This window comes from Pleurodeles waltl, chromosome 1_2 (assembly GCF_031143425.1).
Source record: "Pleurodeles waltl isolate 20211129_DDA chromosome 1_2, aPleWal1.hap1.20221129, whole genome shotgun sequence".
Taxonomy (NCBI): domain Eukaryota; kingdom Metazoa; phylum Chordata; class Amphibia; order Caudata; family Salamandridae; genus Pleurodeles; species Pleurodeles waltl.
In genome coordinates, this window is record NC_090437.1 from 161142920 (window position 1) to 161158112 (window position 15193).

At 43.8% G+C, this 15193-nt stretch overlaps 1 protein-coding gene across 4 annotated transcripts in view; it reads left to right on the plus strand.

The window, feature by feature from the left end:
* The window catches only part of SLC4A4 (solute carrier family 4 member 4), a 623315-nt gene that overhangs the window by 536868 nt on the left and 71254 nt on the right, over window positions 1-15193 (plus strand). For all 4 annotated transcript variants that reach the window (XM_069236872.1, XM_069236873.1, XM_069236870.1 and 1 more), the window contains exon 16: window positions 9563-9754. In XM_069236872.1, the coding sequence (XP_069092973.1) occupies window positions 9563-9754 (192 nt within the window). The remainder of the gene's footprint in view (window positions 1-9562; window positions 9755-15193) is intronic.

Below are 15193 nucleotides of genomic sequence, written 5' to 3' on the forward strand. Positions count from 1 at the left end.
TAACATTGTAAATGTAATATATTTTTGCAAGAACCCTTTTTTTCATGGCTTCATTCCATATGTGCCATAAAAAGCCTCCTTGGCTTGGGCTTGTGCATTGTTAGAGCAGTGCCTGCCCTCATAGATCTTCAGGTTCTGGGTATCTGGAATGTGTTGACCAGTGTTAATAGCTGCAGACTTGATCAAAGCCTGTGCATTTAGAATGTTCCCAAAGCTCTTTTTATAATTTTCTGAAATGGCCTGAATAGTAGCTGGAATATCACCAAGATTAGCTATGATCACTGAACAGCTAGAAAAAATCATTTTATAGGCTTGATTTCCTTTGAATCCAAGACCACTTCTAACATTGTGCCCATTCTCCTATCAATTGTCTTTAGATAAAAGTCCGTACCCTTTAAGGCTATCGTTTGGGCGACCCTTTTTTGCAACTGAGTGGTTAAAGTCTGGGGATTATGTCCAAAGTTCTGCACATTGATCAAGTGCTGACTGGGTTGGCGGTGTTGCCGCTGTTTTGGTTTCTGAAAGATTAGAATCCTGAGTTTCTTTCCTGCTGGAAGTGTTAGTATCTGAAAAGCACAGCAGCATCTATTGGAGTGGGAAGAGAAGGGGAGACACAGGTGGCTAGGTTAAGCGAGTCATCCATCACTTTTTGGTCTGAAAAGTAGTCATCTAGATAATCCTTCACACAATGAAGACTGGTAAAATTAAGGCTAAAATCTTGATCATGAGGTCCAGAGTATGAATTATTCGTTGACAAAGTGTTGACGGATTGATGCCAACTTGTGGGTTTCATCTGTGGTGCTCTTACATGGTTTGGAAAACTGTACAATAGCTCTTGCTGATGTTTTAGGTTTAATTCGACTTTGAACAGAATCATAAGTCAATAGCCAGAGAAGACCCCTTATTTTTTAGGCATGCGATAAGTCAGTGTCACAATTTTGCTGAGCTGTTTGTTGATCCAAAGAACTTCTAGTAAAGTATGATGTAATCTTATGTTTGCTCTTACCAGAATATGCAATTTTGACACTTCAATCAGTTAAAATATGCTTATTTCGGAATAAATATATCCTTAAAACAGATAACAATGCACATTAAAATACGAGCGATAAAAAGGCAGTTGTTGACCTAAAAATATTAGATTCAAATCATATAAAATACATGAGATAAAATACGCCTAAGCATTCTTCTGTGGACAGCACCCCCTTGTCATATCACAATTTTTTTTATCCTCCTGATCAATCTTTTGGTGAGCGAAGCTCAAGTACTTAAGCGCTCCAGGTGACTGTGAGCCCCTCATTAACATTTTAACACTTAAATCAAATGCTGATGATGATAGAGATGAGGAAGGTGTTGAACTGATGTCATATCTTTGGCTCCTCTGATTTACAAGGTGAAAAAGAGGCAAAGGCAGGGTCCGATGGGCCACAGACCGGTTGTCAGCAGACTTGATTACTAGCATGGCTTTGGAGATTCAATTAGTAAGACATTCCTTGATGTGTGATTTACCGGCCCAATAAAGTCTGGAATGGCACCCTGGCCCTTGTTACTTATTGTATGAGCGCTCAATCTCATTGGCCTTTTGATAATGACCCAAAGTCAGGTTATGGAAATAATACAGCCTAAATCTAAGGTAACCTGTAGGTATTCAATATTTGATGATAAATTAGGCTATGCCACTATGGATAGCAATCAATAACAAGCCTGGGGACAGATACAGAGGCAACAGTAAGAGTAAAGGAGGTATATTTTACTCATTCACTTTCCCTGCATGCATACAGCCTGATGCTGAAAACCCCCTCCATCCTGCATTATTTCCACCTACTACATTTAAAAGCTGACTGGGTCTGTTATTAAATTATTAAATTAATACTAAGGTCAAATATGTACTCTGCAAACACTGACAGCCTGTTGCTAACTTGACCAGTAACAATTACTTAAATTCTGGTGGCTGTCAACCCCTCCTCAGCCTCCTCGTTGTTCTACAGGTAAGTAGATGTGTAGAAGGTGTCTGGATCTTACAAGCTAGGGGATATCACCAGTATACCTCTCTAGCTCCAACTCCCAGGGTCAATCCCTAGTTCAGCCCTGTCTGAGACCTCAAGCTGCGCAGCAGCCGTCTCCTTCCCCAGTACCTGCCCTTAGCTCACCCGAACGGATATCATGTTCCACCAGCGTGTCTTGCAGACTGCCAGCACATACACAAGTGTGTGCCACTGTTTTTGCATACATAGGGCCTGATTACAACTTTGGCGGAGGGGGTTAATCCGTCCCAAATGTGACGGATATCCCGCCCGCCGTATTATGAGTCCATTATATCCTATGGAACTCGTAATATGGTGGGAGGGACATCGGTCACATTTGGGATGGATTAACCCCCTCCGCCAAAGTTGTAATCATGCCCATAGTGTTAAAACAGTGTAATAAGTGTTGCTTTGCATCTCAATTCACAAACCATGAGTTAAATCTTGTTGATCGATATAGCTAGAGCAATGAATCAGACTTCACATAAATCCTTTCGCAACAAGATTGCTGTGGTAATTGCAGAGTCCAATTACAAAGAAAGAAAGATGTCAAGAACAAGTTCTTTTTTCCAGTTACATTTAGCAAACTGTGGCACGGTAGGCAGTCGCAGCCTACTTCACTCGAAATGAGCGGGCGGGTGAGGGCACCTAAAAAAACAACTCTCCGGCGCGGTCCCACACCCGCGCCTCTTCCCTGCTGCCTGCAGGCACAGGCTCCCAGCCTGCCTTGCGGCCAATCCTGACACTGCTCAAAGCATCATCAGGATTGGCTGGGAGCACCCAGCCAGGGAGTTCCCAGGCAAACTGGGAGCCTGTACAGGCTCTCTCCAGCCCAGCACCAGTGTTGCTGGGCTGGAGAGAGCCTACATCGCATGTGTGTTTGGGCAGCCTGAGAAGGCTGACCACAGACACATGCCCTCTGAGGTAGAGTGCTTGGGGAAAGCTGAGCACTCCCCAAGCACTCCCCCTCAGAGCACGTCACCCCTGTGCCCCCTCCCTTACAAGGAAACGATGGCAAACACTGTTTGTTATCGTTTCCTTGTAAAGGTTTTGCTGCTGCCGCTGCTGGCAGGTGGGCGATGCTCCTCCGCCCTCATGGAGAAGCCACCCCTGAGGAAGGAGAGGAGGCTTGTCCAAGAGACCTTACGCTGAGTATAATACTTAATTCACTGATTCTACATTTGCTTACTCGTGCAAATCAATATTGACTGTGTCATGAAAGGGGATTCAGGAGCTGGCACCCGAAGATTGGGCACCTCAAGCATAAGACTGATTAATATTTAGCTCCACTTTATCCAAAAACCTGTTTTAGTTTTCCTTGCTGTGGATAAATCACCACAGACATGAGAGACAAAGAAACATTTGAGGTTCCATCCGCTTTACATTTAAAGATTTTTTTTTCCACTCTTTACAAAAAGGGGAATTCCTCACACCTTTCTATTTGATGACAAAATGTTCTAGTGATCTGGATAGTTTGGACACAGATGGAACGTCTTAGTAACAGAAGGGGAGAGGATTTTAAATAATTTCCTCATGATGGCTGATAACAGAAAACAAGACCCGTCCTGGATCTTAGACATATCTACAAGCTTCTGCTCAGAGTATTGAGTGGATTGGCACAATTATACTCCCTTGGATAGCAGACGGTGTGGATTACAAGAGCGTAGATTTGACAGACAGAAATTCCATAGGCATTCCGGATTCACTTAAGGTGCATTCACACACTCTCCGGCTAGTATTCATAATAGGGCCTATTTTAAAGGACCTGTGGTCACCTTTGTTGGCTGAGACTTCATGTAACTGCACGAATATAAGGGTTCACCATTATATGACTATTTAGTTGCCTTGTATGTTGCATCAATGTACATTTTCCTGCACAACCCTTGGCGTACTACACCTCTCTTGTAGAAAGACTAGTGTTAGTCTTTCTATATTTCCATCTCCATATCTCTAGCTCACACCAGCACATACTAAAACTTTACCTTTTTTACCTCTCTTTTTGTCCTGACATTTCCCTCTATCAGCCTGTCTGTATCTTTCTGGCGCCTCATCTTTCACTTTTTAATTTAGATCTCCCCCTACCACTCTCTAACTCATCTTTCTTTCTACATTGTTCTTCCTCTACTTCCAATCTTTTTCCATACCCTTCTCCTTACCTCTCTGTCCTTCTCTTGTCTTGTTCCTTCTACCGTTTTTAGGTCTCTCCTAGGCAGCGCCTGTGCTGTCCCATTCGAGACATGCTGTATCTGCTTTATGGGCTTTTGGCACGCCCATTGCTTTTCATTGGTTCCATTTGTAGCCTTCAAACATCCTTGCTGTTCTATGGCCATCATTTAAATTTTTCCCTTCTCTTGGTATGTTATTACCACCCATAGCTGCTGGCCCTAATACTTGTAATTGCATCTTCGCTCCACCCCTCCAGGGCAGAGACATTAAGTGATTTGACCAGAATTACAGGATGCTGAACTGACGCCGAGGCTTGAATCTGGCTCCCCAACTCCAAAGTCGTCACTCTAGTTGTTACCCCACATTCTCTCTCATCTTTCAGGTTAATGTCTTAATAAGCATAACAAAATAATGGTGATGGTGTGTCACTATTCTTTACAGCCAGGGAATTGTACATCATATCTACTTCTTTTCAGCCACCTTCTTCAGTAGATCGCTTCAATTGGTGTTTGGCTAGTTGCGCCAGCAATTGACTTTAAGTTTGATGTTCTTGGTATCTTGTGTTTGAGGTCTTTCGTTGTTTGATTTTATGGGACTTCCTGTATGCTGTCTGTGCTCTCTGTGGCACCTTGTAGACTGCGCATCCTGGTATACGCACACCTAGTTGGCTACTTAGAAGCTGCCATGTTAGAGTCAGGCAACACATATGTGACTGGAATCACCCTGCCCTCTGTCTTGGAACTGAAGCAGCTGCAGCTGCAGCAGCACCTGATCTTAACCTGGCTACCGCTTTAGCCGCTCGTGCAGACCAAGCCACACGCAAGACCTGTGGTTACAGCTGTTTCCCTGTATTCCAGCATTGCTTTCTGCACTCCCATCAGTGCTCTTGGTGCTCTGAGTCTCAAGGGTCCAGGAAAGAGGCGGCCACAAAAATGTGTGCAGCAATCCCACCCCTCGGAGCGAGAGAGTGGTAGGTAAGACCCCCGTACACCCCCAAGAACACTCTCAACTCTGCTTTACCTGCTGAGCCTACAGCAGTCTAAGCATCCCCCCGGCACAGCACCCAGGAAAATGTGCTGCATGGCCAAACACTTATAAGGTTCAAAATGCAAAGCGCAGTTGGGTAAAAGCATCAGAATTGGCTGAAGGTGTCACACAATACCACAACAAACAAATCCATGCTGCATTAATCCACACCACACACATTTAAACATCTCATAATAACATGCCACACAATTCAACTAAACACACTTCTGCTTCACATTATGCCACATAACTACAAAATAATAAAATAAACTACACGTAATTCAACTCCGCTCCATGCCACAAAATTCCACTTCAAATAATAACACAATGGTACATAATTGCACTCCATTCGAAACAATATAATTACACTCCAAAGAACACAATTCAAATCCAGATAATTCCACTACACATAATCACACTCTAACCTACATATCATCCACTAAATTCTAAAACACATAATTACACTCCACAAAATAAATTCGACTTCGCAACATACCATTTAATTCCACACTTTATACTAGTCCACACCATGCCACATAATACCACTCCTAACCACCCCACATAATTCCACACAATACCACAAATTCAATGCCACACAATTTTGCACCACACCTCATAATTACACTCCACATAATGCCATTCAGTGCCACATAATTACCCTCCACATATTTACATTCTACTCAGTACAGTACAAAAATACCCCACATAAATGCAACACAGGCCACATACCAGCAAACCACATAAATGCACTACTCACCATGGCACATAATTCCAATTAGCATAATTCCACTCAGTGCCACACAGATCCATGCCACACAATTCTACTCCACACACTTCCAATACACACCACATAATTCCACACTAAACTACATATTTCAACTGCACAACACAATTCCACAGCACACTACATATCTCCTATTACACCACAGATTTCAACATCATGCCACACCACATAATTAATACTCCACAACATGTCACTCCACAACACACAATACCATTCCACATAATTAACTCTATAATACACAATTGCACTCTACGTAATTCCACTACAGTTAATACCATTTAATTACTATCCACACAATTCCACAGCACACCATGCCACATATTTCCACTACACAACTCCACACCACGCCATCCCACGCCACACAATTCCACAACAAAAAGTTCCAATACAACCCATCTCTATAGCACTTCCACCACCCTTGTCATCTCTCCCGCACACACCTACTGTCCCGCTCATCTCTCTCTCACACTCTTATTACCTCCTCTCAGCTTGCAATTTCACTTCCTCCTCTCATTCCTCCTCACACTCCCTGTCTCCTCTGTATTCTACCTGCTCACACACGCTACCTTCCTGTACCTCCTCGTGCAGTGCACTGGTCCACCTCTCGCCTCCCCCCCTCCTGGGTGCCACTCCCACTCATCCCCCTCTCTCTCTCGTACTCTCTTTCTCACCTTTCTCTAGCTCTCTCACGCACTCTTCTCACCTCTTTTATATTGGTTCACTTCAGGTATTCGAGCAGTTACAGTTTCTTTCCCGTGCCTTTTCAAGATTTCTGTCCCTCAAAGCCATGCTCTCCTCCTCTTCTTCGGGTGTCTCCTGCGTACACAGGCGCACCCTCTTTATGAGTCTGTAGCCTGCTCTCCCCTTCTTTCTCTCTTTCTCACACACTCTTTCAGCTCCTCTGCCTCGAGTTCATTCCCACTTCGTGCATAAACTACCTGTCCCTCTCTACCTTCCAATCTATCTATTCTGCGCAGCTCTCACCCCTATCTCTTACCCACAGGGTTGGTAGAAGAGGGGGCCGCAGAATGCACACAGCAACCCCACCCCACAGAGCGACAGAGGCGTAGCCATAATTCCAATACACAAATATACTACACACCTCACAGTTCCACCCTACACAATTCCACAACTAACAATTTCAATTCAACCCACACAGTTCCACTCCAAGCCACATACATCCACTCCATTCAAAACCAAAACACATGGGTAATGCCCAGGAGCCCCTCCCAGAGCCTGGGGGAGGGGGCACCCTTAGTTGCGTCATGGGCAGGAGCCCTTCTCTTCCCACTCACCATGGCGGAGTCGTCGAGGTGACGAACGGCAACGTCGTGACCCAGAAGCGGCTTATCAGGGGGCGTATGAGACCGGGGCAAGGAGGGTATTTAAGTGGTCGGAACCCTTGCACCGCCCTCCTTGCCTCTCCAATCCCAGAAGGATATTTCTCGTCGCGCCCAAGTAAGATTTTGAAAGATATTGTCATTTACAAACCAATAACTATAACTCTTGCAAATGCGAGACTGATTGCATTGCAAATGATTGTTCCTACTGTGCAAAGCAGAGGTCACTGTCCAGCGGAAGTAACGTACAAATAGAAAGAGCAGCGGGAGAGAATTAAGGAGAAAACTATTAGAAAACGGATTGGATTTCACCCGACGAAATGGTGAAAATCCTCAGAACAGGGCCTTGAGTTCCCTTTTATCAGTGAGGGTGCTAGTGTGACGGCGGATATGAGTATCCAGCAGTGAAAGCTACACTTACAAGCGCTAAGCGCACGTGTCTTATCTTAATATTGTGCGTTAAGTCACCTTCACCATGTCGTGTCTACACTGAGGGGTGAGAGAGGTGAGGCAGTGAACCGGTGGTGAACTAGTAAAGGGCGGTCAGGGTAAGCGAGTTGAGGTAGAAAGAGAGGGGAAGTGTAGAGGAAGGGGAAAGGTAGATAGAGGGTTTAAGGGTAAATAAGAGGGTAGATAGAGAGAGGAGTGCAGAGGATTAGCAGATTAAAAAGAGATGCTGGAGCGAGAGAGAGAGGTGGGGTAGGGAAAGAGGTAGATTGAAAGGTAGAGTGGCAGAGAAGAGATAGGCAGAGAAGAAAGACTGAGTGAGAGAGAGGGAGGGAGAGAGAGAGAGAGAGTCTTCTAATCGTCCGTAACGGTTCCAAGTTTGCCTTTGAAGGAGGGGCAAAGGGAGTTGAAATTGCCAGCTTTGTCCATGCCTTTAACGGCTCTGCTTTCTGATAGAATTCCTCTTTTTCAGGCTCTGACTCCGCTGCGTGCAATTGCTAGCAGCAGAGCGCCCTCTTCTGGCAACATTTTGGAATAGGCACAGATGTTAACTTTTAAAATTAGTTTCTGCGGCTCTTAGCATAATTCTCTACGAACTGAGACACGTTGTTTGCACGTTAGTGAGGATAACTGAGTACTTGTCATGTTATGTAAAGCAAGAACTCAGTGTGCCCAGCAGGAGAAGAGCTCTGGCTAACTAACTGGATTTCAAGATCACTAACAAGTGGATGCGTGTTCTGGGACAACATGTTTCCAGTCTTGAGATTTTATTTAACTACTTATGCGTTCTGGGAGCTGTTTCGCGAAATAAGCAAACGGGCTACACATGTCACAAATTAATAGTTTGTAAAATAAAAACAGTGGATTGGAAACGTGATGTTTAGCTCAATAAAGCCATATGATTTACATACCTCAGGAAGGTCGCTTAGAAACGTGTCCTCTTATGTGGCGAGGTGCCAAAAACTTCTACGCACCAGCAGGCCTTTGACTTTGTGTTAATGACACATTTTCTCCTCTGAAAAAATAAGTGTGTGTGGTGAGGAGCCTTGTAGACGTCAGAAAAGAGAAGGTGCAGGAAAAGGAAGTGTTTATTATTGTTTCCTTATAAAGGGGCGGGCCACGGGGGGTGAGGAGTGTGAGGGGGAGTGCTGAGCCCTCCCCCTCAGAGCGCATGCGTGCTTGGCCAGCCGTCTTGCGCCGGTCAAACACACATGCGCACAGGGCTCTCTCCAGCCCAGCAACACAGAGAGCGCTCCCAGCCAATCCTGACACTGCTTCGAGCAGTGTCAGGATTGGGCGTAGAGCAGGCTGGGAGCCTGTGCATGCCAGCAGAGGAGCGGGATGCTGAGCGGGACACTGCGCGGTGAGTGCAGCTTTCAGGTAAGTGTATTTTTTTTAAATTTTTTTTATTAATATTCCCCCCCCCGCACGCCACCCGCCCCCTCTAACACTGTGAGCCGCGACTGCTCTGGACACCTTTTCATCGTGGTACCAAATTTTCACGTAACCCGTACAATATTAAACATCAGACTACAACTACACCAAAGTTGATACATATTTTGTATACTTAGAGAAATTACTTTTTTTCTAGTTGTGTAATATTTCTGCTATAACAGGGACAATTTACCTGCTCAGAAACTGTGACTGAGGATATGCTATATAAGGGTTTTGAGTAACTGCTTGTGTCAAGTGTTTTTTGTTCTAAGGTGCTCCGTCTGGTTGGATTCATGCACTACATCACCACGAAGGCCTCACATCATGTTACCTTTTCTTCTTAGGGTTACAACGGCACACTTGACTGGGCCTCCATGTCGAAGAAAGAATGCTTGAAATATGGAGGCATGCTGCTGGGGAATAACTGCAAATATGTGCCTGACATCACCCTCATGTCTTTCATCCTTTTCCTCGGGACCTACACGTGCTCCATGGCTCTGAAAAAATTCAAAACCAGTCGTTATTTCCCAACAACAGTGAGTATCATAACACTTGAGTAATATATCCATTACACGTTTTTCTATGTAGTATAACGGTTTACTCATCCTCAGTCTATCCAGGTCTCTTCTCAAAGTGTTTAAAAGAATGACTCGAACCCTGGCCATTCAGCCGTACACTAGTCACTGACCTGATTATATGCACACGGGCAGAGGCCTTCACGACTCACTGTAAATACCGAAAAAAACAACTAGGATTTGGAATGTCATCTTTCATCCTACATTATGATTGTTTGACATATATTGTAGTAAATATCTTATTGCAGTTCGATTCCAAGGCTCTACAGGAATACATTTGTGAGTGTCCATTATGTGCTAATGGTCTATCACATACATCTCACAGATCGATACAGTCATTTTGAATACAGACAAATGTCTTACCTGCATCACAGGAAGGCTTGGCTACGTAGCTCTTTGCTGTGTGGGTATACTACCACTATAGTGCACATGATCATTCGCATCCACTACATTGGCCTAACCCCTCCTACGCAAGGAACATATAGGTAGGTGTGGAATTAAGAATTGTAATTAATGACTGTGATTATGTTGTGTGCATGCAACCTGCAATGTTGTTCCTTTTGCACTGTTGAATTTTTATCTTTAAAATGCCAACAATCTTGGGCCAGATGTAGGTATGTCTGAGTTTGCGACTTGCAAATTGCGAGTCTGAGCGACTCGCAATTTGCAATTCGCAAACCCAGATGCAGGATGGTGTCCCTGACACCATCTGCGAATCGGAAGGGGGTCGCAAAGACCCAACTCATTAATATTAATGAGGTGGGTCGCAATTTGCTACCCCTTCCGATTCGCAGCACTCACAGGGATGGTGGCCTGCTGGAGACAGCAGACCACCATGTCTGTGACTGCTTTTTAATAAAGCAGTTTTTTTTTGTATTGCAGCCCGTTTTCCTTAAAGGAAAACGAGTTGCAATACACACGAAAAAATGAAACGTTTTTGTTTCATTTTTTCAGAGCCATTCACAAAGGGGAAGGGGTCCCATGGGGACCCCTTCCCTTTTGCGAATGGGTTAGCACCTATTTGAAATGGGTGCTAACTGCAAATTTCTTTGCGACCACGTTCGCGGTCACAAAGCAATTCTACATCGCGATGCGAATCGCAAATAGGAAGGGGAACACCCCTTCCTATTTGTGAGTCGCATTCCCATTTTGCGAGTCGGTATCCAGGTTACTGACTCGCAAAATGAGAATGAGCATCGTGATGTGAGTTTTCCATGGCGCAAACAGCAAAATTTGCTGTTTGCACCATGCAAAACTCTTTCTACATCTGGCCGCATGTTCCTAAAAACAGAGTAATATTTTACTCACCTTCATGATGTAGTGGTAGGCTGTCTGTGATATGTTGTCTGTGATATATTTGAAAGGTGATATTATCAAACTTGATATAGGGTCACACAACCACTGTGTGGGCCTGGCTCTCTTGTCGTTTATGACTCAGTGGCTTCGGAATCTTTTTAACAATTGAAGTGTGTTAAAGACATTGAAGACCAGACATTATGAATGTATGGATTGCCAGCGAGCAGGCGCGTACAAGACCTTGAATGGTCTTGACACTTAAGTGAAGCTCTGGTTGATCCCTTCGGTTGACCTCTTTTCGTATTCTGTGCTAGACAGAGACACAGCTCATAATCAGGGCTCTCCTAAAAGTAAAATATTCAAGAAAAATCTAATCCACATAGACAGGTAGTTGGAACACTGGCTTTTTTTCTACTTAAGTGCACTTATTAATGCGTCACTTTCTAGTGTGTACGTTATAAGCAACATAATATTGCGGAGTATAGCACAACATGACAAATATGTTATGTTGTAAGATATTAGTGAACTGCATTAGCAAATTATTTGGTTTCATAGCAGTTTATAAATCAGGTTTTCTTCTTAAGTTGTAGGGTTTCACAGTGGATGCTCTCTGCAGGAGGGCGCAGACCACACTCCCTGTGGTTGTTGAGAACAATGTGGTTTGGTAGGTGTGGGTTACCACCTCCCGATGGTCCTCCTTGCAAATGCACACCTTGTGACCATCCACTTAAACCATGTCTGTGTATGTATGCATGTGCTCTGGGTTTTCACTGAGGGGTAATTCACAGTGTGGGATCAGGTCTTGAGAGGATAAGCCTGACCCAGGTCAGATATGGTGTCTTGTCTACAGTGCTGTGAGGAGTTTTAACCTTTCCCCCAAGCCAGAAACTTCTCCTTTCATGAATGGATGTAATATTTCCCACAATTACTCCAAGCAAAGTGTTACTTGGCCTCTGAGTTCGTGTGACCACAAGGAATCTGCCCCACTGTCTGGCAGGCAATTAGATCTTTCCTACTACCACTTAGGACTATCCTTTGTCCTGACTGTCAGCGAGTCAACACTGCAACCAACGCCTGCTTCTCAGCAGCTGCACTCCATGACCCTCTGCCAGAAGTTCTTGCCGTTAGGACAGAACTTCAGAGGACCGAGAAAGATGTGCTTTTGATTACATAAGGCTGAATTTGCATTGTAACAGATTTTTGTTTGATGCTTTGATTTTTTTTCCTTTGGATTTTTTCTTCGCTCCTTGGTGCAAACAAAATTGTAATTATGCCCAGATTTCATATTGACCCTAGGAGGTTACAAGTAATGAAAATAGTAGCTTGATAACTCTGGGAAAACTGCAGGTTTACAGGGATGCCTAAACAAGGACAGACAGTGAAGATCGATGAAGTGGCAGAGATGGTGTTTGAACAGCACAACGGCCTGGTGTAAAAACTGATGCTAGTTCGATGGAGCATGGATGGAGTGGATCTACTAATCTGATAGACTTTACATATTTTTTGCTTTTGATCATTTTTAAATATTATAACTGGAAATATCCATCAATGGCATTGCCTATGACAGAACAAGCATGCATAAAAAGATATAAAAAATGTCAGCAGGTGGCCGGATTCACAAAGGTTTTGCTGACATAAGCGAGCCTTAAGGGCCCCCCAAAAATTATCTTTACATGCAGTCTCCCTGCTCCTGATTTGCAGGATCTCAATCACTGGACATTTCTGCATTCAGATCAGATTTAATTCAATGAACAATCTAGACCAACGCACATTTCCGGAAATATTCTGATGAATTAAGTTCCCGAGGAGAGGGTCGTATCCAAGCAAAACGTTAATGAGCATCCACAAACTCATAATCTTGTTTAGCAGGCATTCTTAACCTGGAAAATGACTCCTGGAAAGAGTCAAAATACGTCCCTGTTCAAAGTGACAAACGTAGGTCTAGGGAAAGGGTTTCTCTACGGGGAAAATGTCTTTCAATCGGAGTCAAAAAGTTGAAAAAATAGTCTTTGTACATTCCCACCATGATTGTACTACTTAATATGGACATAAAGACTATCAACATACAAGAATTTCAAGGACAGATTATGAAAAGGTCAGCGCTTGTAAGGAAGTATAGATTTACTGTTCTTAACTCTGCATCTACATATACAAGATATATGTACCCCACAGTTATAAGTGGTGTTAGGAATAGAACATCTAGACTTACTTTCCTGACAATATGTTTTTTTAATACTCGGTCCTCTATATGTAGTGCCCTCAATATTCTGACTTGGATGAATCTGTGAAAGAGCATACATTTACAGACGTCATAGGTACAAGTTCACCATGTGTAGATGTAAACAGATTTTCTTTAAATCCAACCGGAGAGCGCTAAGTGGTAAATTATTGCAGTCGCCAAAACACATGCCTTTCTAAGAATTCAGAGGCTTTTCGACAGGGCACACACTTTGTATTGTGGCTGCAACAGCACTGTGCTAAATGTGAAGTAATGAAAAGTGCAGATAATACATTAGGAATACAAGTGGAAACAGGCCATTCCCCCCTGCTCAAATGCCTTTCTGAGTGCTTGAGTTGTGGAAAATGATGCACGTCACGTTTTATGTTTATCCGGCTCGCTGTGTAACAATTTTCCACATTAACACTTGTGGAGCATTTTAGACTAATGGCTTGAGAGCGCTGCTGGGACTGCACTCGTGGTTCTTCTGGATCCTGCGAGAGGCAGGCAGCCAGCCACGCAGGAAGGGGAGAGAGTAGACAATGGAGGCTAGTCGGGTGGGCTCGGGTGCAGAGAAGAACTGGGGGGAGGAGAACGAGTTTAACTCTCTGGCTGGGGCTCTTCAGCATGATAGCTGCTGAGAATCTAAGCTCCAAGTTAAACAAAGGCAAAGGAAGTGAGTAAAAAGATTACTAACATTTGAAGACAAATATAGTCTGGAAATGCAAAGCCTCAAAAAAGCACATTTGTTGATAATTATTAGAGCATGAAATTCTGACAAAGGAAGTTGTGCAGGGCCATAATTGTGCTCTTTTGAAGTGTGTTATCCTGTCCTGGATACATTAGACTCATACATCTCAATCCGCAAAGTTGGAAGTCCCAGGTCTGCACTTGCAGTAGTGAGCAATTGCATTATGTGGCTTCTGAGCAGTGGATTTTATGTTTCTTTACTGGCACTCCAGGCTAAGTGCAGCCCTGAGGGGCAAAGGGGAATTCTATTACCTCCAACCTGAAGTCCTACCCAACTTGGGCGGTGCATCCAGCTGCAGTTGAATAATGTTGTCTGAAGCTAATATTCCTACACAAATTCGGGCGAATTCATAAAACTTTTCTAGGACTTTGCAAAGAGCAAAGTTGTCCACGTGTGCACTCTTTTGTGTGCATAGTCTTAATGTTGCCCTCCCCTACACTATCAAATGGTATCTGTACTTCATATAATGGATGTTGATTAAAGGTGGGTGAAGCTAAATCCAACTCCCCCTGGGTTGCCCTTTGGTACCTCTGGTGCTGCCCATGCCCCTGCTTGCCCTGGTGGTTATGAAGCTATTAGCCAGCAGGTAGGAAGGGAAACTCCCTGGTTTATCCTACCCCCTCAAGAGCAAATAGAGGCTAGGACACAAGGACAGCCCAGTGATGCCATCACGGAGTCAAAGTGTCTGTGATGACACATCGGCTTCCTCTGCCATTTTAACGAACCAACGCCAACTATAAAATGGAGTAAGTTTTATACTATATCTAGTCTGATATTAGATTGTATAAAAGGCCAGTGTTAGAAGCAAACCAATATAGCACATTAACTGATTGCTGATGCACACCCTCTGTGGCCCGTCAAAAACTAAAGCAACCACCCAATCACCTATGGGCCACATCTTTCTATAAGAAATTATGTCTGTTGCAGATAATGTATGGTAAACCTGGTTAAAGCACACACTGCAATATTGTGCAATATTTAAAGATGCGTACAGAGAAAGGCAACCTTTCTTAAATCGAGGATCCATACCAACAGGCAATAGACAAGCTCATAGATTTTTGTAAATATTCCCAAATTGGCAGCCACGTGAGTTTGAATTAGTTTCAAATCAGTATTCTAGAATCACAGTTTACTT